Source organism: Callorhinchus milii, unplaced genomic scaffold (assembly GCF_018977255.1).
Source record: "Callorhinchus milii isolate IMCB2004 unplaced genomic scaffold, IMCB_Cmil_1.0 Scaffold19, whole genome shotgun sequence".
NCBI lineage: Eukaryota > Metazoa > Chordata > Chondrichthyes > Chimaeriformes > Callorhinchidae > Callorhinchus > Callorhinchus milii.
The window spans coordinates 3,633,935-3,656,022 of record NW_024704760.1 but is presented as its reverse complement, the minus strand read 5'-3'; the positions used below and the strand labels follow the sequence as shown (position 1 = coordinate 3,656,022).

General features: G+C 44.7%; 1 protein-coding gene across 1 annotated transcript in view; it reads left to right on the top strand.

The window, feature by feature from the left end:
• Positions 1-22,088, top strand: part of LOC103182525 (plexin-A2) — a 192,229-nt gene that overhangs the window by 137,932 nt on the left and 32,209 nt on the right. Inside the window, 7 exon segments of the mRNA XM_007899589.2 lie at positions 4,356-4,507; positions 8,028-8,145; positions 9,624-9,760; positions 13,087-13,254; positions 15,632-15,725; positions 18,561-18,800; positions 21,582-21,725. Coding sequence (XP_007897780.2) covers positions 4,356-4,507; positions 8,028-8,145; positions 9,624-9,760; positions 13,087-13,254; positions 15,632-15,725; positions 18,561-18,800; positions 21,582-21,725 — 1,053 coding nt within the window.

The following is a 22,088-nucleotide window of genomic DNA, read 5'->3' as shown; positions in this document are numbered from 1 at the left end:
TCAACTCACTTTAACGTATATTCTGTGAAGCGCTTTTAGACGTCTCGAGGACGTGGTAAGGCGCTGTATCAAATGCAATGATTATTATTATTAGAGGCAACGCTTCTCAATGAATAACGTATTGTAGATCAGACGAGCTGTGAGTGTGCTGATGTTATTGGGCGTTGAGGATGTTTGTTGAGGATCCAGGATGCAGAACCTACTTTGCCAACAAGAAATGCTGTACTTAATAACTCACAAGAGCCCGTCAGAAGTTATTTGTCAGAAAAACGTTTTTAGAAAACTCTTTTTTAAGTTTACTCCGATTGAAGATTTGTTTGCACAGCACAGGCTGAAGTTTGCTCTCAGGAAACAATAAACTAATTGTTCCCCTCCCCCATTAACTACATATCCTATCACATCCTGTATGTCTGCCAAGAAAAGAGGCATTAATTAGTGCGTTTTGATACAGTGCCTTTCATGTCAGGAGGACATCTCAGAGCCCTTCACAGCATATATTGTAATCTGTAGTGATGATGTATTCTGTAGCCAAACTAGGAGTTTATAAGGGGTTGTTAACATTCATGCAAGTAACCACCAGTGGAAATGACTGCAATGAGGGAGGGTCTGGTTGCTTCAGCGGCAGTGAATAGACCGGGAATGTGTTGGCAGCTCAGAGAGGCGCTGTGTGGTTGGATGGATGTCTTGGCATTCCTGCTGACTTCAGCAACAATTTACTCATAGCTCAGAGAACCCGCTGCATAAATTGAGCAGTGGTATTGTCAAACTATTAGCCATGTCATCCAAAGGGTACATTTAAAAAGCATAATGAACCTGTGGAGGTTTTTTTTTTGCAGGGGGGTGGAAAGGATAGGGGGGGGGGGCATATTTGACTGAATGCTGTAGCTCGTTAAAGTAATCTGTCAGGGTGATGTACTGCTCCGAGTTACTTAACAGCAGGTGCATGTCAACCCCGACTGGAAGTCTATTTTATCCTCCTTCCTCCTGAAACCGGGACTCGCTTGACAAAAAAAANGGCTTAATTATCAGATTGAGCGAAGAATAATTGGTTTGGCCTCTATAGGAAAATTTGTGCACGATATAGGAGGATTTGTGCGTGACATTATTGCAGCATTTAATTCGAGTCTGAAGAAAAATGTTCCTTGTTTAAAAACAAATGTGTATGCTTTGCCATTTGTGTTCTCCCTCAGAACAAAAACAAAAGGTATTAAAATATGAAGTTGCAGATGGTTCTGTTGTGATTGTAGATTGAGGTTTTGAGCCACGAGTTCCTCAAGTTCAGTGCACTGATATTTTCCGGGGGTAACAATCCCTTCAAAATAAATAAATAAAAATAATAGCAATAATAATGACAACAATTTGGTCACTCAACCCACGACCCACGCCGTGTTTCGCCGACAAAATATACAGTCAATTGACTTCACTGTATATCCTGTGAAGCGCTTTGAGACGTCTCGAAGGTGTGGAAAGGTGCTATATCAAATGCAAGCATTGTTATTATTAATAATAATAACTGACTATCATTTACCTTCCCTTGGCCAATTCCAATTGTACGGTTGAACCTTGATTATCCACTATGACGGAGGGGAATGCTCTGGTGGACAATTAAAATTGGCAGATAATTGAGATTCAACTGGAAGGGGGAAAGCACCAACTTATGCAGCACAATGACCTGGGCTGAGGGACAGTATCTTGGACAAGATGCCTAAAAATAAATATCCAATTCATTGGCTGAATTAATGATTCCACTTCAATGACACAATGGGCCACATTTCCTTCTACTGTGCTGAAAGCAAATATTTCCTCGAAACAGCTAGGTCAATAGAGCAAAAGTCCCAACTATTTTATTCACCAATCTGATATTTCATCTCAGTCGCAAGCTAATACCAACGCTTTGGAGTTTGTAACAGATCTCCAGTTTTCAACATCGATTTTTGCAATGTTAGACCCTGTTCGTGACAAGGATTATTATTTATTGTTGTTTCCGAGTGGCCATGAACACTGTGCATGTTTCGAACAGATGTTTGTTTACAGTGCGATCGCATTATTGTACCAGTGGAAATTTGAGACTGTGTGATCTCATTCAGGGCTCACCACTCAATTCCTCGCAGTCGGTATCTCTGTCTCCGCAGTATTGAACGGTATAAACACTATCAGAATATTTCTGTGGAATGAAACGTTGATGGATTTTGGCAGCTAACAAGGGCTTTTAAGGTCCAAGATAATGGAAGGGTTTGAGCACTAGAAGATTGGACTTCTGGTTAGGAGTCCGGGTAATAATTGAGATCTGGATTGTTCTGGGGCAATTCAAGCCAGGGAAAGCCGACTGACTGTAAGAATCCTCTCCACTGTTTGAGGTTCTTACGTGGAATAATAGCACATCCTGCAATTGTGACCCCGAAAAACATATCTGCAAATGCCGTCATCTGAACAATGAGGAGGTGAGCCGCAGAGAAATCCACCACAGAATACTCCACTCAGAAGCCCCACGCGTTCTGCTTCCCAGAGCTCTCGCTCTCCCTTTCATCTCTTCATTTCCTTTATTTCCAGGTACTTTGACAAGTGGCTCTTTCCACTCTCCAATTTGCTTCTCTTTTCCCAGGCTGCTGTTTTACAGGTGAAAAGCTTTCCTTTGGCTTGTGTGGCATCAAAGGATCCGATGAACATTCAAAGTATTGGCCACAGAGCAGAGGAGTCAAATTAATGGCCTTTTTTATCAGATTAGTCAGAGATTCTTTAACAGCTAGCCACGTAATTGGGCCGAAAATCTCCCACCGGTTACAGAACTTCCTCAGTGCACTTAATTAGTCAGTTGAGCGAAGAGTAAGTAATTCAGAAGAGTGAAGTAAGGCGTCAATGCTAAAACACTTGAAATTCGGTGAAGAGAAGGAGGACAAAGTATCATTAGACCACCCAAAAGGGAGCGAGAGATTTCTTTCAAGGGAAATCTCAGTTTAATACGTTAAAATCCCGTGTCACTTTGACAAAATGTTTCTCTGAGACGTTTTTGTTTCTTTTCGCCGTTCTTGTCGAGTAAAACTACATTTTCCGTGACATCACCTTGTTGCACTTTAACTTATTGCTACTCCTGGCAATAATAAACTATAATAAATAATAATAAACTATGCAGATTGGAAAATGCACCAAAAATAATAATAATAATAGTAATAACTATCCTTGCATTTGATGTAGAGCCTTAGCACGTCAAAATTCTCAAAGCGCTTCAGAGTCATTCTGTAAAGTGTAGTGACTGTGTTCGCCTGCACAAAAAGAGACAAGTCACCGCACTTTTCAGTAAATCCCGCGAAGCACGTTTGAGACGTCTTCCACCACCCCCTCTCCCCCCGGAGCGAAATGCACGACATCAAACGCAAGGATCGTTGAGCACTCTCAGCATCCTCCCGAAATAAACAAATCGAATTCCTCTCCGGAGGCTTTGCTCTTTATTTCCTAAAGCCTTAATTGCAACGTTAAAGAAAGTTCCCGTTGTTAAAGTGTTTTAATGTCGGAAGAGGGGGTCTTTAACCGCCCCCCCCCCCCCCCCCCCCCCCACACCCACAAAGATTCTCTTTCTTTACAATGCAATTAATGAAGCACTTGGGAGAGTTCCCGAAGGCTAACTGCTGACTCTTATTTTTAGTTCAGCGATCGCTGGTATCTCGGTTGTAATTTTTTTGCGTGTGCATTCCTGTTGCTTGGCAACGGTCGGTTCGACAGTGTGGATAAGCAGAACGCTAGCATTGCAGCAAATTAAAGCACAATAGGTTATCTCTGCGTTATTTATCAGAGCAAAGCCACCAGCATCACAAGTCTTACGCTAAGCTCTCCTGAAGGAACTGATCTGTGAATGCGTCGCTAGAAAAATACCTGGAATTTTTTCACCCCTTTCACCATCTTTGCTGCCGTCTCTCTCTTTCACTCTCTCTCTCTCACTCTCTCTCTCTCTCTCTCTCTCTCTCACATTCCGTCTTTTGCTCTCTCTTTTAATCTAAGTGCCTTTTTTGTAAACAAAAGTGCATGAGGAAGTAGCATTGTTTTCACTGAATAGTTTAAAAAACCAAAATAATTTGGTCACTCAGTCCACGACTGTTTGTGGGGACGCTGCTGTGCGCAATTGGCTGCCGCGTTTCGCCCACAAAATATACAGTCAATTCACTTTACGTTATATTCTGTGAAGCGCTTTGAGACGTCTGGAAAGATGTGACGAGGCGCTGTATCAAACGCAAGGATTATTATTAATATTAGCAACGACCGAAAATCTCCAGTGAATGAATTTGTTCTCCCGCTCGATGTGATTGGTTTTAATTATCGGCTGCACTTTGCTCTCCCCTCCACCTCCCCGCCCCCCCCCCCAGGTGATTCCCACATCGGGTCCGCAGGAAGGGGGGACACAGGTGACCATCCGTGGCGAGAATCTGGGCCTGGATTTCCTGGACATCGCAAACAACGTGCGTGTGGCTGGCGTGCAGTGCATCCCCTTGTTAGACGGGTACATCATTGCCGAACAGTAAGTCCCTTCCAGACTCTGGACAAAAACTGGACCAAAGTCTCATCTCCAAGGCCAGCGATGGCATCGTATGACAAGAGAGAGCTGGGGGGCAGATCATACACTTGCCCTTTGAGCCGAGAAATTGTGCTTGTGTCGAGAGCGAGAGAGCGAGAGAGAGAGAGAGAAACGCTAAATCGGAGAGAGGGGGAGAGAGAAAAGACGTCCTAATAGTATGATCATTTTGCTTTTGCCGCTACAGAAAAAAAAAAGCTAATTGCTAAAAAGGAATTGGAGATAGCGTCAGGGTTTGGAAGCTGGCGAATATCCTGTGTTCTGGGCTGCAAGGCTGGATTCCGAGCTTATCAGAGGCCATTCAGAAGCCCCCGATTGCTCCGCACGATTAGCTGAATTGAAATTGGGTGCACGCTATTGATTGTTAGCCGTCAGCCCCGGGGAGACTGTCGCTGAGGATTTGTGCAACGTGATTCAAGCAGCACATTTGCATTTCTTTTTGCAAAAAGGGGAGCCCCCGAGCCTTTTTCCTGGGAATGAGACTGAAACCCGCCCGCACCAAATCAATGGCAGTTGAGTTGCGGAGCCCTGCGAGTGAAAGCATCAGCCCAAACAAGTGGACTATTGTTAAGAATTCCTTCCCTTTTTCATGGTATTCACAGGGCAAATCCTAAGGCGGGTGTCCTTACTCCGCGCGCCTCTGTTTGCCCAGCAGTACGCAGGAACCCGATGGTTAGGCAATTGGCAGATCGCATTTCCGGGGGTAATAATCCCTCCCAAAAAATAAAAATAAACGAATGCTATCACTCAATCGGTGACTGTTCGTGGGGACGCTGCTGTGGGCAATCGGCTGCCGCGTTTCACCCACAAAATATACAGTCAATTCGCTTTACAGTATGTTCCGCGAAGAGGCTTTGAGACGTCTCAATGATGGGATAAGACACCGTATCAAATGCAGGGATTATTATTGTTGTTATTGTTTGATATTCTGAAGTGCATTATTGTCTCAAAAGATTTATAACCTTTGTGTAAAATTAAAGCTGTCAGCAAACTGCCAGACTGAACATCCAATTGATACTTTTACACAATGACCTTTGGAAAAGCGTTGGTCCCGTGCCAGACTGCTATCTAAAGTGTTCAAGCTGTTTAATGAACGAGATGAACCTATCAGATTGGCATCATTTGGTGCCATCAACCACAGTAATCTCTGCTGGACCCTACGCTAACTTTGAGATTGCCTGACAATAATGCATGGCTCACCGTTATTGTCCAGCATAGTTAGGCAGCGCATTAGTTATTATCCAGAAGGCAAGAAAGCTGGAGTCCAGGCAGCTATTCCAGAATTAACTCAGGAGACGTATTTCTCCAGGTACACTTTGACCACTTGCAGAAGAGAAAACTCTGTGGTGCACAGCAGCAGAAAGTGCGCAGGACTGTGCAACTTTTTTAAATTCAATCTCAATTTGATTTTTTTTTATTATAGTTATATACGAGTTGCAGAAAAACGGTGGAAAAAATGTTCCAATACTCTGCGCAATCTTAATAATAATGCTAATAATAATCCTTACATTTGATATTGCGCTTTTCAGGTGTGGGAGGACGTCCCAAAGCGCTTCACAGAACACACTGTAAAGTGAATTGACTGTATATTTGTGGGCGAACGCGGCAGCCAATTGCGCACAGCAATGTCCCACAAACAGTCGTGGATTGAAAATGACCAATTTATTATTGTTTTTGTTTTGGAGGGATTATTATTAGTCTCTGTGTGGAGTAAGGAAACTTGCCCAAGGTTTCGCCCTCTGCCTGGAATTGAACTCAGGTCTCTCGCTTCAAAGCGAGTGCTCTAACCACTGAGCTACAGGACTCTTAAAGCTTAAGACTGAATGGCTTTAAAGACTTAAGACTAAATGGGATTTGCAGACGTCAGAAGAAAGCTAGGGTTGGTCTAGTGCAAGCTCAATACCCATTCTCCATGGGACATTGTTACATGATGCGTAGCAGTTGAAAGGGCAAGGCCAGGCTATAGGTGAGGGAACGTTTCAATTTGTTTGCTCAGTGGCCTTGGGCAATGACAAAACCAGCTCATTGGCATTTCATTGCTGCATTGTTTCAGTGTTTGTTAATGATATTGGACACGGCAGCTTCCAAATCCATGCATTATTATCCCCTGAAGGCAGTGGCTTGGTGTGGTTTGGGTTTGTACTGGGGGGGGGGGGGTGTGGGGGGGGATGTAGCATCGGAGGCAATATTGGCCACCCAGCCTCGTTCGCAGGTTACATCATCATCTCGTCAGAACTGAGCTGTTTTCAAAAGTATTCGGCTTCAATTTATCTGCCTGTCCGTTAATCCCATTTCATTAACTTAAAAACTTCATTGGATTTTTGCCAAATCGTATTTGTTCTGTTCTTGAAAGGATACCGATAAAACTGGCCATTTATTTCACGGCTGTTTGTAAGACGTTGCTGTGTGAAAATGGGCTGCCGCATTGGCCTATAAATCCAGCCACTGCGCTTTACTTCTCAGTAAAAATCCCATGAAGCTCTTTGGGGCAACCTGAGAATTATAGGTGCCGTGTCGAATGCAAAACAATGAAGGTAAAACTTTTTGTAAACATAGAATGTTCCTTTTAAGGATTCTGAAGAAGGAAAAGGGATGATTCTCCGGTCATGGGGCCACCTCCGATCCCGGGAGAAATTCCCAAATCATCAAAGTCAGCGAATATACTGAAAAGTGAAGAAACAGACTGTACATTTTCCTTGGCCGTTTGGATAGCTCTTGGTTTGCTTCCCATCACGTGCATTTCAGAGGGATTTTAATTTGAGGGCACACGTGATTTTAACATGATCAGGTGATTTCGCCCAAGAAAGTATACAGTCAGTTCTCTTTGCAGTATATTCTGTGAAGCGCTTTGAGACGTCTCGAAGGCGCTATATCAAATGCCAAGCATTATTATTATTATTATTTCTATTGGGCGGATCATGTGTTTTCAACGTGATTTCGACTTGTGATCAAATGAGTGATCTTTGACACGGGAATCCCGTGATTTCAAAGTGATTTCAACTGTATCAGGTGATTTTCAAAGTGATTTTGGCTTGTGCGATGAGGGGACAGGGATGTTGTTTCATTGCAACTCGGATGACTCCTTCAGTTTGCTGTTCTTTCATTGCACGAAATGACCGCACGATAAAAACGGTCCACATTCCCCCTTTTCCTCAGTGAGTCGAATCTCAGCTCTTTTATGGTTGGGCTTGTGTGTGGGGGGGCGGGGTGGGGGGGGGTGGTGGGGGTGTAATTGAAATTTGTTGTGTGCCATTTGCTTTAGGGGACAATGTATTAATCGCGCAGGAGTGCTGACAGCAGCTTAATCTGTCCCGGTAACTGCCAGGAAAACGTTCATTTATTTCAGTCGAAGATGTCAGGGCAACGTTAGAAAAGCAGACGCTCCACAGCAGATGCACGAGTAAGTGCTCAAAGCTGACATATGTTCCAATGCTGCGCTCTCATTTCCACCCTTTTCTCTGGCTAGGATCGTGTGTGAGATGGGCGAGGCGAGACCAGACAAAGAATCCGGCTCCATACAGCTCTGCGTCGGCGAGTGCAAGCCAGAGTTCATGACCAAGTCAACTCAGCTGTACACCTTTGTGGTAAGTCAGCCTTGAGAAAGCAGCTCACTCAATGACCAGTTGCCAACGCTTTTCCCTTTCGGAAGCCGTCCGCCCGACTGTCGGAAGCAACGAGCCTTCATTTTTCCAACGCAATTTGCTGCATTTAACGACACGTGTATTGCGTCAGAGACATTTTCCCCTCACGAGGACCGGCCGTTTCACTCCAAATAAAGTGCGGTCGCTCGTATGTCACTGTTTGCGGGACGTTGCTGTGCGCAAATTGGCTGCTACGCTCGCCCAAAAAAATACGCAGTCACTCCCCTTTACATTCCCTCCTGCGAAGGGTTTTGAGACATGCTCCTGTCGTGAACAACCCTACATCAAGTGCAAGGATAATTATCGTCAGAATTATGAAAGTCCCGAGGTTGGGTTGTTCACGACGGGAGCTCCCCAACTCCCTTCCCCCCCACCCCACACATCATGCCACATATCTTCAGGTAATGTCTCCTCCCTCCCCTCCGTATTGAATGCGGTTTTCTCACAAGTCGGAAAGCATTTTTGACTCATTTAAGAAGTATTTGGCGAATCAATTCGAGGTTCAGAGCTTGGAAGGGAACCCACAGGAAATAAACAGCTCGAATTCCGACTGGTGTGGTTCAAGGGCTCGGCTTCTGGCACCACATCGAGACGGAGTGGAATGAAAAGACGTCCTGAATCTTTGAAAATCCTTTTTTGTTTTCATCCCGTTTTCCCCACTGCTTGCGCTATCAGCTGGCCTCTTTATTTATTCTTTTGCTGTTGATTTTTTTTTAGGATACACATTATTATTATTATTATTATTGTTCCTTTTTTTTAACCCAGCCTGTCAGTCAAATTTCAAGGGAAAAGATTGGAGACCTTAAACACATACTGATGTGGTCCATTGCCCAGGGCAGAGAAGATGCCAGGATCTATTTGTTTGCTTATTGCTTTTTGTTATTTTCCAGAGAGAGATAACACAGGCCCACGGGCTTCCCAGGTGGTCTCTGAAATACAGGCAACGAGAAAAACCCACTGCATAATGCGGAATCAAATCTAGTTAGTTAATGCAGCCTGAAGTTACGAATGAAAGAGAGGCCAACAGCATTGAAGATATTCTGTTTAAACCTTCAAAGGTGACAGCCTTCAGAGAGATGTAGATTCCCAACCAACCAGGGCCCTTGGGGAAGCAGAGAAAGCAAAGTTAATAAATGTAACCCAAGGAACTCTGTGTCGTTATTTAATTACACGAATCTTAAAACCAAGTGCCTCAGTATCAAGTAGCCGTGTGATCGGTAATTGCCGTCTGTTTTTTTTTGGGTGGCTCTTTCTCTGGTTCCCTTTATTAATTTGTACTCGTGTTTTCTCTCTCACTCTCTCTCTCTCTCTTTCTCTTCTCTCCCTCCCTCTCTCTCTTTCTCTTCTCTCCCTCTCTGTCTCTCTCTCTCTCTCTCTCTCTCTCTGTCCCTCTCTTTCTCTCTCGCTCCTCCCTTTGACAGAGGCCCTCTCTAGGAGACCTGATCCCAAGACGAGGTCCAGAGTCTGGAGGAACAATGGTGACTATCTCGGGCAAGAACCTCGGGGCTGGCAGTAATGTCAACGTGATGTTCGGGAACCAGACGTGTGAGTTTTACAGGTGAGGAAAGAGAACTCGCAGCAGTAACCTTTGGTTCAATGAAGCCCCCAACCCCTCAAACCATTCAGCCATCTTGCCTGGTTGAAGCTAAGACTGTTCTTTATTATGAAATCCATAGCCCGAGGTTTACAGCGATACATTTTACATCAACGGAAGCCACGTACTGCAACTATCCCGTCCAAAAGTTATAGATCTTTAGAGACCTCTACTGGATCGCTGGTAATGATTCCCAGGTTATATTCTCTTCGGAGTGGGGGCGTCTATAGAAAAAATGTGGAAGCAAAACTCAAGTGGTTTACAAACTAACTCCTGTCCTGATTTCGCCAACTAAATCGTCCAACTATGAGTCCATTCTGCTGCGTTTCGCCCACAAAATATGCAGTCAATTCGCTTTAAAGTATATCCTGTGAAGCGCTTTGAGACGTCTCGAAGATGGGATAAGGCACCGTATCAAATGCAAGGATTATTATTATTGTTATCTTTTGTTTCATTGGCGCTGATTAGGGAGCAGTAGATCTGAATTCGTTGACAGCATCCGAGCTGTGGGACGAGATCCACGATGGAGACGTGAAGTCAGAGAACTTATCTTTGTTGTTAGATCCACAGCTGACAGTTCGGACTCCAAAAATGATAGATTTTGAAATTACCCGGAGCCGAGATTTCATTACTGAGGCTGCTCAGACCTGTGGTGCTTTCAGCTAATAGTAAAGATCATTGAATTGCAATCGCCTGATCGATTTAGTCATTTAGAATAGGTTTTGTGCCGATTTATGGCCTAAATAACTTGGGTAGGCCAGCTCCAGAGTTTTATTTATTTTATCCTCACAGATTTATTTCGCCTTCCAGCCAGAAAAGAGTCAGCGTAGGAGGGGCTGAATCCAATGGCACAGAGGTGAAACCATAACACTTAATACCGCGCCAACAATCCTTGTGTTTTGACACCAGCGCTTTTCACGTGGGGAGCACGTCTCGAAGCGCTTCACAGGATTTACTGCAAAGTGAAGTAACTGCGTTTTGTAGTTGAAAGGATGGTGCGCTAAGCCACCGTTAATGCCCAGTCCTCCGCAAACCAAATCCACAGCAGTTTCTTGAAGGCGGGGACCCAAATAAAATGGGTCACTCCCTCCGCGTCTCTCTGCGGGACATTACCGCGTGCAAGCTGGCTGCAGCGTTCGATTACAAAATACACGCAGTCACACGGTGTATCCTGTGAAGCGCTGTGAGACGTCTCGACGGCGTGGATAAAGGCGCTGTATCAAATGCAAGGATTTTTATTATTAAGCGAGTTTTTGAATGTTTCCCCCCATTTCTCCCTCCCTCCCTCCCTCCCTCCCTCCCTCGTGCAATCTCCCCTTTTGGGCGGTCGGTGATGTAACGCGGAAGTAGCTGTTTGCACAGCCCGTTGGGTGGAAGTGCATCGTGAACCCACGACTTGACAGCGCTCATGTTTTGCATTCTACCTCCCGGGCTCCTGTGCGAGCAAACTGTCGCAGTTAATCTTGGGCTCATGTTTAATTCACTGGACAACACGATGGAATGATTGAAAGGACCTATGTTATCTTCTTCTGATTTCTGATTTCATTCTCTTCAACGTTCATTATGGATGGGGAGGGAGTGGGGTTTGGGGGGGGTGGAGGAATGTGTGTGTGTGTGTGTGTGTGAAAGAGGAAGAAACATCCTCGGACTCAGCCTTTTTGAGAACAGTTTGTTGACATTTCCTGCGTCGCAAATGAAGAAAATCACTCGGTAAATATGATAAGTATTGCCATTACCTGCTGTGTTTTCAGCTGCTGGCTGAAAGATTATGTTTCAGTGTTAAAATCCTATTCGTATTTGTTTGTGTGTGTGCGTGCGTGTAGAAAAAAAGTATCAAAACCATTATTTTTCAGCTAATAGACATGTTTATTTATTGTACTCTCTGGCACATACAGTTGCATATACAATGAGATATCAAATGTACTCCTGAATTGACTCCACAGTTAACTGCACATTCATATGGACTGTAACCTTCTGTAGGGAAGTTCTATACACTGTGTCCCTGTGTTGACTGTGAGTAAAATAACTTAAATTCACTCATTTTTAAAAAAAAATAAGTGCAGGTATGAAGTGGTGAAAAGGACCCATATTTTGGCAGCGACCGCACAAACAGTCAGGACTTGACAGGTTCATTAAAGTGATTAAAAGAGACCTTGCGCGTGTGAGAGAGGCGAATACCAAACCAAGTGCATTGAAATCTGCAGCAAAAGAATATTCCTGTCCCCGCTGATCCCAAAGAAAAGAAAAACGGGTTCTGAGCACAGTTATTGATGGAGACGAGTGTTCGATCCGTGTTCGGGCACAGTCGGTCCGATATTGCCTTAATACGGAACCGCTAGTCAATATAGTGGATGGGCCTTTAATACGGGGGTGATCTCAATTCCATTAGAAATAATGCAGTTTGATTTTTTGGCTGAGCGCCACAGGGCTGAAAGAGTTTAATGAGATCCACACTAATTACAGCTTTCTATTTTCAATCTCCTCTGATGAACGGAGCCGAACAGAATAGAATTACATGAAAATAGTCCTGACAGGCTAATAATAATCTGAATAACTAATTACGGCAGAATTCAGAGTAGCTCACGCGGGTGGGCAAAGGCAGCAAATTACCGTCCGTCCCACTGCAATGCTGTATTAGTCGTGGAGGGCTTAAGGGATTTTATAGCTCTTCCGCCTCCAATGCGCTTCTGAATTTACAAATATCTAAGACAATAACTAGAAGCTCCAGCGTCACCATGCAACGATTAACCTTTCACATCATCACGGTGCTAGTTTTTATTGCAGGGTTCGGATTTGCTTTCCAGTGCACTAATTGTAATGCTCACAATCCCCACTGTTAATTAGACACCATAGTAAAACCCTGGCTAGTTCTGGAATTCCTGCGTCAGCCTGGCTCAGTCGGTAGCACTCTCAGAAGGTTCAAGCCCCACTTCAGGATTTCGAACTCCAGCGCAATACTTGAGATGAGCCGTGTGGTTGGGAGATGCTGGCGTTCAGATGAGATGTTAACCCGAGCTCCTTTCTGCGCGTGCTCGGGTGAACGCTAAAGATCCCATGGTACAATTCGGAGAGAGATGACCTGGCCCAAAAAAAAACCCGAATAAAATTGGTTCATTCACTTCACGGCCATTGAACTTAAGTGCAAATTGGCTGCCGTAATTGCCTATAAGTATGCAGTCACTTGGCAGTGTGTGTTTTTTCTGTGCGTTTCTTAACAGAACTACTGTACGAGCTTTTAGACATCGCGATGCATTCAATAAACGAACCACCTCTCTTGTCCTCCTCTTTAGGCGGTCCATGACTGAGATAGTTTGCGTATCGGCCCCGTCAATCCACGGCCCGGGCAGCGTCCGTCTCGCTGTGAACGTTGACCGGGCACAAATGGAGAGCAGCCTTCGGTTCGAGTTTATCGAAGATCCCACAGTCGTACGGATTGAGCCAGAATGGAGTATCGCCAGGTACCAGACCCTATGACCTACAACTTCCTTAATCAAGCCAGTTCGCTGATCACGGCACAGATCAGAGGTCTGAAATAATAATAATAATAATAAACCTTGCATTTGATATAGCATCTTATCACATCGTCATTGATTATTTAATTATTATGAATTATTATTGAAATGCCACCTATTCTCAGCTTGTCGGGCTTTGCTTTCATATTCTAAGATCTTTGCCAAGATCAATTGGAATTCTCAGTTCACGCGCAATTCAATCTCTCTTTCGAAGACAGATTTCTGCAGCTCATCGACAGGAACGGCTTCGAAATTCAGACTGAATTTAAGAATGTTCCATAATTCTGCGCAGACAAAGGGCTAAGAATAGGTGGAATTTCAGATCTCTTACCAGGGCGCAGAAAAGTCGGCTTTCAAGTATTATAACGTGAGCTTATGAAGATCCCACTATGTATGCTCTGAATCATATGTAACAGCCCACATACCCAACGCTCCATTGTTTGTCAACAGTCACTTGCGCTCAGATCAGTAACGTCTTCACCGCGCACAGTGAACAAAAACGCAGCAATTAAGCAATTAAAAGGACAGAAGTAAAATACACCATTTACCTTTGGTACTCTCAGTTAAGATAGCGTTGACTATTAATGGCGCAAGATTTATGCAATGATAAGTTGGTGTCAAAACCCCCTTCTTTTGGGATTCCCCCGATTCTATGACAGTGCGAAACGTGTAATGCCACTGAAGCATACTTAAGCCCTAAGGTTCCTCTTAATTTGCCTGTCATCAGAACCTGATAACAACAGAGCTTCACTCTTGCACTGCGTAGGTTCCTCTGGGTAATGCCAAACAAATGACTGGAGTCTCCTCCTGCCGTTCCGTTAGAGATACTGCCAGCACTGCCAATTTACAGCACCCCTCCAGCACACAGCGCTGTGAATAATTTCGTGCAACCGGTTCATTAAGCAACAAGGGAGCGTCTAAATCCCAAAACATTCAGGCAAAATTCCTAGGGGTCAGACATCCCTGACACGTAGAGTCCTTTGAGACCACCCACTGAATACCATAACCCATATAGACTTGGGAATAATTGCACTTCACAGATGAATGACAAAGTGGGGTTTGCAAATACTGTTATGGGTTCTGCATTACGCCATACAGTTCTACATCTATGAAGACAACAGTTTGAAATTGTCCTTCTTGGAAAACTTCAGCAGTGCTTTTGGATCTCCATTTAGATGTTTACAGACACAATTGAATCCATGCCCCATAGCGGGCACCTATTGCTGTTATCTTCACAGCTGGCCTGACACAAATTATAAGCCCGACTCTCGAACACTCTCGAGCACTTGCAGTCACACTTCCCTAAAAGTTTAAAATAAATCCCGTTGTATTTTGTCGACAAAATACACAGTCACTACACTTCAGCGTAAGACTTCGCTGTCCTGACGTGAAAGGCGCTGTGTCAAATGCAAGGATTGTGAGCAAGTGCCTCGAGCACAGTTGCAAAAAAAAAGTTACGGTCTTGAGCGATTGCTGAAATTTCAAATCCATGTATTTTTTTGAAGAAAAGTAAGCACAAGCAGTTTTCTGTTGGTGCAGCTGTTTGTTCGTTACCTGCCCATAAAGCTCGTTTATGTCTCCTGTTCCATAATGTGAAGTTCGAGGCCTTGCGTCGAATTAATATTCTGGCAGTACAGGTGGTCTCAATTAATACACGTGTAAAGCTGGCAGGAGGTATTCTGCTAGAATCAGCAGTATTTAGACAATGATTTCAGTTGACTGCCTAAAAAATGGACCATTTTTGCATCGTTTGGTGCTTTAGACTATTTAATCATTCATTGGATAACCCCATCCAAATGCATAGTTAAAACACTGGGATGCTAATGTAAACCCATTTACGTTTGTTTCAAAGTAAATCCACAATGGGGAAATGAAATCCTGCTGGCGTTTTTATTCCGACATAAAACTGACACCGAAACCTCACTCCAGGGACCGTGGCTATATTACCTGTGGGCTGGCCATCCTTCAACCTAACTCTGGAATATCTTATCTCATCAACTCTATATAGAGTGCATTTAATGCTTGTCATATATCTGAATGCTAAGACGCAAATTTGCCCAGTGAGCTGTTCCGAACTTCCTAGCACCGTGGCCGAACGAGACGAATGTGGAGCAGTGCTACACGTCCTGAGTCTATTCAAAATATATTCTGCCCGAGTTTCTTCAGGTGTATTCGCACACGTGTGGGAATAAAGCATGTAGCATGGGCTGGGGGAAGGAGGAGGGGGCGGGGAGAAGAATAGAAGGGGCACGAACAAGTGACTCTTTATTCCACTGCTATAAATTGCCATTGAATTTATTGTCATTTTTTTATCCTCCTTCAGTGGTAACACCCCACTGACTGTGTTTGGGACGAACCTCGACATAATCCAGGAGCCCAGAATCCGCGTGAAACACAACAGCCAAGAATCTCTCAATGTAAGTGAACAACCCAGGCTTAACCCTCTCTGTGGGACCCGGGTTTATTTTAGTTTATTTCACAAGTGGAAAAACGGAAAACATTGATAAGTGAACCTCACATAAGTCGCATCAGTTGGGACCATACATTCAATATGACTTACGCAAAGTATGAGTTAGGGAAATTCAACGGGAATTGGGCAGATGAAGGATATATGAGTTATACAGATCAGACTTGTGCGAGTTTTACTGTGTATAACATCGTGATGCAGGCGATTCCCCATACAGACTCGTTGATAACTTTCACAGTTTATATACAGTATTAACACTGGTTTTACCATCCAACATCCCATAGCAGTACAGTTTTAATAAGAGGACTGAATCTTAACATCAGAGCTAAACCGGTTCTTAGTGCTGGAGAAAACATTATTTGACACAAAGGTCTGTGAGAATGTGCAACTTATTGCTGCAGAGGACCATAGATGTAGAAGCAATTGAGGCGTTTTAAGAGGCAGATCGGTGCATGGGAACCCTGCGCATTAAGGGATGTTGACAAAAGGAAGGGGAATGGGATTAGAAAGATAAAGAATTGCAATGAACTAATAATATGGTGGAATAGCTTCAATGGCCTCATGATCCACTGGTTCGTATGTTAATGTAGTGCAGAGCTGCGCTAATGCCAGACGTGGCTTGTCAATCCAGACCTCTAACTCTTCTTTTATTGACCTCCTCCAATTTTAAGAGTGTCTTGGAACGTTTCGATTTAATTTCACCTTCCTGTGTCATTGGCTCCTGTTCCTACTTCCCTCAGAGGACCGAGCTCCGTCTTGTGTTTACGGATTCATTCAATAGATGGGGTGGGGCTGATGTTGGTTACAATGTGGAACAACAAATTATGTTTACGCAGCGCCTTTCGCGTATGGAGGACGTCCCAAGGCACTGGGCAGTCAGGGGTTTGGACCCGAGCTGGGGGTTTGGGATCAGGGTTGGGCAGAAGGTAGGGGTAGGAGGGTGACCGAAGGTGTGGTCCAAATGGAGGGTCTTGAAATGGGCTTTGAAGGAAGCAAAGGAGGGGGTGTGGGATAGGGTTCCAAAGAGTGAACGTCTTGTCTGCTTTAGACAGATCATTTCTGCCTATTGGGTCCCGCCAAAATGTGTGCATAAATGGGGGATTCCGATCGTTGTGAAAGTGTCGTTTGCAAAGAGGGTTCCTGCGTATCGAGCACATTTCAAGATTCGGACTCTTTTACCCTTAGCTCTAAAAAAAAATCATTGGGAACAGTCAGAGGCATTGTAATAAAAAAAACACAACTGAAAAGGAAAACAACATTCCATAAAAAATATACACCACCACGTCATCCCATCCCTCCAAACCAGCAGTCGTTTATTTTATCTTAACAATACCAGTTTGTCTAATCCTGGAGGTTCAAGCATAATATGTAATGGATTTATAGAATCATCTTTCATTGTTTCACTTCATGAATAATACACAACCAAAGGAAGGATTAAGAAACAGCATTTTAAATATTCTATTTTATTATAATCTCTAAATCCAGTAAAAAAAACAATAATCCATCCAACCCCCTCCCTCCCCGCTCCCCCCCCCACCCCCCCACACCCCACCCTGTTTTCCCAGTTAATGACAAGGCAAGAGTTTGGTAATGCACAAAAGATAATGTATTATATGCAAACTCTTCAGATCTTAAAGTCACACAGAGAGGGTTAATGGAATTTCTGCAACTCTTTAATAGTATTTAATGGAAGATTAACTTTAGACAAAAGAGCCTTTGTCAGCACGAAAAGAAATGAAACAAGGAGGATGAGACAGAAAAGAAATCCATATGGATTTAATTTCATATTTTATCTGTGGTCATTCTTTAATTAAGTAAATTAGCTGCTTCCACACTTGCAGGAAACTCGTGGGAGCCCTTCCTCGGACTCGGGTGAAATGTCCGTGTGCAATTTCAATCCAATACGAGGAGCGCTCAGTTTAGCTTCAGCTCAAAGAATCTCATTTGCGGAGTGTATTCAAGCTGGAAAATGCAGTTCAAATTAACCTTCCCTGGAGGAAAAGTGAAATGAAAAATAAAGCTTACTGCACATCAAACTGTACCATAACATGCTTACAGGCAGCGCGAATCTCCCTTTTTTTAAAGAGTAAGATATCACTGCAGTGTTTGAAGACCGGGGTAATATGCATTGATAGAGTGAGTATCCGTTGTTTTTTGTGTCCATGTAATTCACTGCACAGTTTTGTTGCTCCGGCCCTCCCTCATCAAAAAAGAACACAGTTCAGGAACCAGAAATACAATCTTCACACCTGTCTCGTAACTCCCTCTGACAGGATTTGATTTGAAGGTCCAATATATAAGATACGTGCGGAAAAGAAATAGCAGGGGCACGGGAAAGAATTTGGGGCATCCGTTTTGTCTGTCTCTGTGGCCGTGAAAGTATTCTTGCTCGGATTTTGCCATGAGTGTGAGTGAACGTGCCGAGATTTCAGCGAATGCACGTTGCAATCTCAGGATATGTGTCGAATACGTGCGAATGAAGGAGGTTTTCTTCCTTTGGCTTCAAATACTCCACGGTTCGGAATTAGGATTTATCTTCCCGTTTACTTCGTTGAATTTCTGAGCACAGCAGGCGCTTTGCTTTGAGACCTCCTCTCGAAGTCGGTCGCGCTGTACATATTTAAAATTGCTTGTTAGAGATGAACAGAAAAAAAGTTTTGGGGTCTTGAGTTTCAGTGCTGAGGGGGAACTGAACCGTTTTATTTTCTCTCTGGCTCCCTCTCTCTCCCCTCTCGCTTCTCTCTCTCGCTCTCTCGCTCTCTCTCTCTCTCTCCCCCTCCACCAGGTCTGCGAAGTGGTGAACTCTACGACAATGAGCTGCCGGGCCCCTGCCCTGACTCGCGAGTACGTGCCAGGGTTGGACAGCGTGGAGCAGCCGGAAGAGTTTGGCTTCGTCTTTGACAACGTGCAGACATTACTCGTCTACAACAACACAAACTTTATCTTCTACCCCAACCCCACGTTCGAGCTCCTGAGCGCCACAGGCATGCTGGAGCAGAAGCCGGGATCTCCCATCATGCTGAAGGTACACTCTTCAATTGGAACGAGGTGCCTGTCACCTCAACCCCTTCACTGGAAATGTCCTCCTGAGGTCAAAAGGCGCTCGACCAGATGCAAGGCTTAATATGTCACAAATCATGCGGAAACACAAGAGGAAATCATCGGTGCAGTGCAGGGCGCTCTCTGCCTAGTCCGCCAGTCTCAAAAGTCCCAGCGTAGGGCTTCAACCCACCAATTTCTAACCCAGATGCAAGAGTCCTACCGATTGAGCCTGACACCTTTCATAGAATCGTAGAATTAAGACAGCACGGAAGGAGGCCATTCGGCCCATCGTATCTGTGCTGGCTCTTTGAAAAGAGCTATCCCAATCAATCCCACTCCCCCGCTCTCTCCCCATAGCCCTGCAAACTTGTCGTCCCCAAATAATCATCTTTCTGGGCAAAGTCTGACTGCGTGCTGGACATATCCCTTTAACGGTGGGAATCACCTCTTGAAAGGCGCTCAGCAGGCACGTACAACCAAACTATTACATGGAATAATTCTGTCGGAGGGGTCATTGAAGAAGCTGTTGTTCTTCTCTTCCCCCCAACCCCCTCCCACACCCTCCTTACTGCGAGGCATTGCACTCCTGACATCTGAAGAGAAAAGAGCAGGTGAAGGCAGTGCAATTGTGATATTACTGTAATTCTAACCATGTGCAGTCGTTCAAGAGAGAGAGAAAGAGAGAGAGAAAAAAAAGACAATGGTACAAAGCAAATGTCCCTTGCCCCACAACAGATATTTCCGACTGTAATTGATGTTTTCCGTTCTGCTGTTGGCTTTATTTTTACAGCTGGCGTCGAGAAAAATTAAGTAAGATAAATAGATGTTATCATCCTGCGGTGTGATAGCATCAAGACAGGCGCAAACATCTCCCTTGCCCAACTCTTACTTAGCATAACGGGGTCTGTCCCGCTAAGGCACATTACAGCAAAAGGAGCGCCCCCCCCCCAACCCACTGCACTCAAGCAGTGATTTCCGTCTTACGCGGAGTCAGATTCCGCAGGACCTCCCGCTGTCTAGCTTGCACCAGCAGCGACAACTCACATTTGCCTAGCGCCCCTCGCACAGGTTAGCGTCCCAGAGCCCTTGAGTCAACACGCGATGTATTCGAGACGTCTGCCGGGCAAAGCGCGAGAACGTTCCTCTTCGTTTCTCGTTGGGTTCTCTTCGTAAAACTTGAGTGTCAGACGTTGGAACACCTTAAACCCTTAACCTTCCTCCTTCCACGCACTCTACACGAGGGCGATGGTGCAGCCGATGCGACCTGCGCCTACTTGCATTCGATTTGCATGCTTCGTGACTTTGTTCCCCCTGTGCTGCTGCTTTTAAACGCCCGTGAAGCTGGTTCTTCTCCCTGTTGTTTCTCTCCCTCTCTCGGTTTCTTGCCACCCAGTGTCTTACTGGGCTTCTCGAGTCTTCCCACCGAAGTGAATCCCGTTCGTATCTCCCCGTGTCGAATTTCATCTGCCACCGATCCGCCCATTCTGCAAGCGCATTCACGGTGTTGGGGGAGCTTTTTTTTTGTCAGTGTTTGTCAATGAGATCAGCAACCTCACCACAGCCGGAGATCAAGTCTGGCACTTTCCTGACACTCAACGTGCTCCGTCACACACCGTGCAATGCGGTTGGCCGCTCAGTCACTGAGAGCGCCTCGAAGGCAACTCATTTCAATCACAAACATGTATGGTATTTAGGCTGACAAAGGGATAAAAACTAACTGGCCACTTCAGGTGGCATTTATCATCTTTATTCTGGGCTGACACTTTAATTAGCTCCCAGCAGTTGCAACAAAGCAATGCTTTACACTTACAAAGCATCACCTCGTTAATTGACATTTCCATTGGGGTCTTTCACATTACGGACCAAAATAACATTTGTTTAACATTATGCAGCGTTGTTTTGTTTTTTTTCCAAACAAAAGAAGCCGTAATTTGTGGTCTTTTCAGAGAATATGGACATAAACGTCCTATTTACTTTTAAGTTAAGCAGTAATGCGCATCTGCTTAAAATTCGTGCCATGGAGTGGCAGTTCAACTGCAACTGACCCTAACCCTGAACGTCTAAAGAACTGAGGAGGGAAAATGGTTAACGTTGAGTTAAAATACCGGGTGTTAAAAGTAATTTCGTAAGAGTTTTTTTCTGGAAATCCCAAATGTTGGGCGTGTTTCATTTTGTCTTCGCTGCCTGCGTGACAAAATGATTAGTGACACAAAGCACTGGTTTGCGTCCTGTAAATAATTCTCTTGTCGTATCCAGTTACATTTTACGAGTGAGTGGGTGAGCTTCGTCACAGCCCTCAAGAGGTTAATTGCATTCTGCCACCGTGCGTACTGAACGCGAAGACGAGGAAAATCTATATTGTTTTTTTCCACCTCCGAAATCAAATCCGACTTGTTTCCTTCGGGCTGGAAATATAATAATGCTAATAATAATAATAATCCTTGCATTTGATATAGCACTTTTCACGTCTTCTCGACGTCTCAAAGCGCTTCACAGAATAGACCGTAAAGTGAATCGACCGTATATTTGTCGGCGAAACATTCTGGGCCGTAACAAACAGCGCAAGCCGTGTACGTTTTCGCCTGGCTAAACGTGGAAGTACACGTCGCCGAAGGTTAAGCGTATTCTGCCATCAATCTGCGGCCGCTGTTGAAATTAATCCGCGTTCTCTGCTGCGAATTAAGTCAGGCTTGATCGCAAGGTTTTTCTTTCCTCTTAAAAAAAAATCTGCACGCATCAACAAAGAATCTGCTTGTGTTGGCAGGGTCGGAACCTGTTACCTCCTGCTAGTGGGGGAGCCAAGTTAAATTACACCGTACTGATTGGTGATACGCCCTGCCCCGTGACCGTGTCTGAGACGCAGCTCCTTTGTGAACCCCCGAATTTAAGCGGACAGCTCCGAGTTCTGGTAAGTGATGTGAAAGCCACCGAGAGAGGGGTGGGCGCTTTGCATTCCTGCCCTTTGCAAATGGGTCGAAATAATCAAGAACAAAGCGAGCGTCTGGATCAGTTTCCAGTGTGTACCTCACCGTAGAATCTTAAAAGAGATTTACGGCGCAGAAGAAGGCCGTTTGGCAAGCCCTATGGTGTCTGTGCGGGCTCCTTTAAGAGCAGCGCTAGTTAGCAGTGGTGGGAAAACAATGTGTAGGGTCAGACCTTGAACTCTTGAGTTCTGCCAAGTCGCCTACGTTAGGATTTGTTTGGATGACCCCCCCCCCCCCCACCCCCAGCAGCAGGCCTGGCTTTGCTGACCTTGGATGTTACCCTGTGA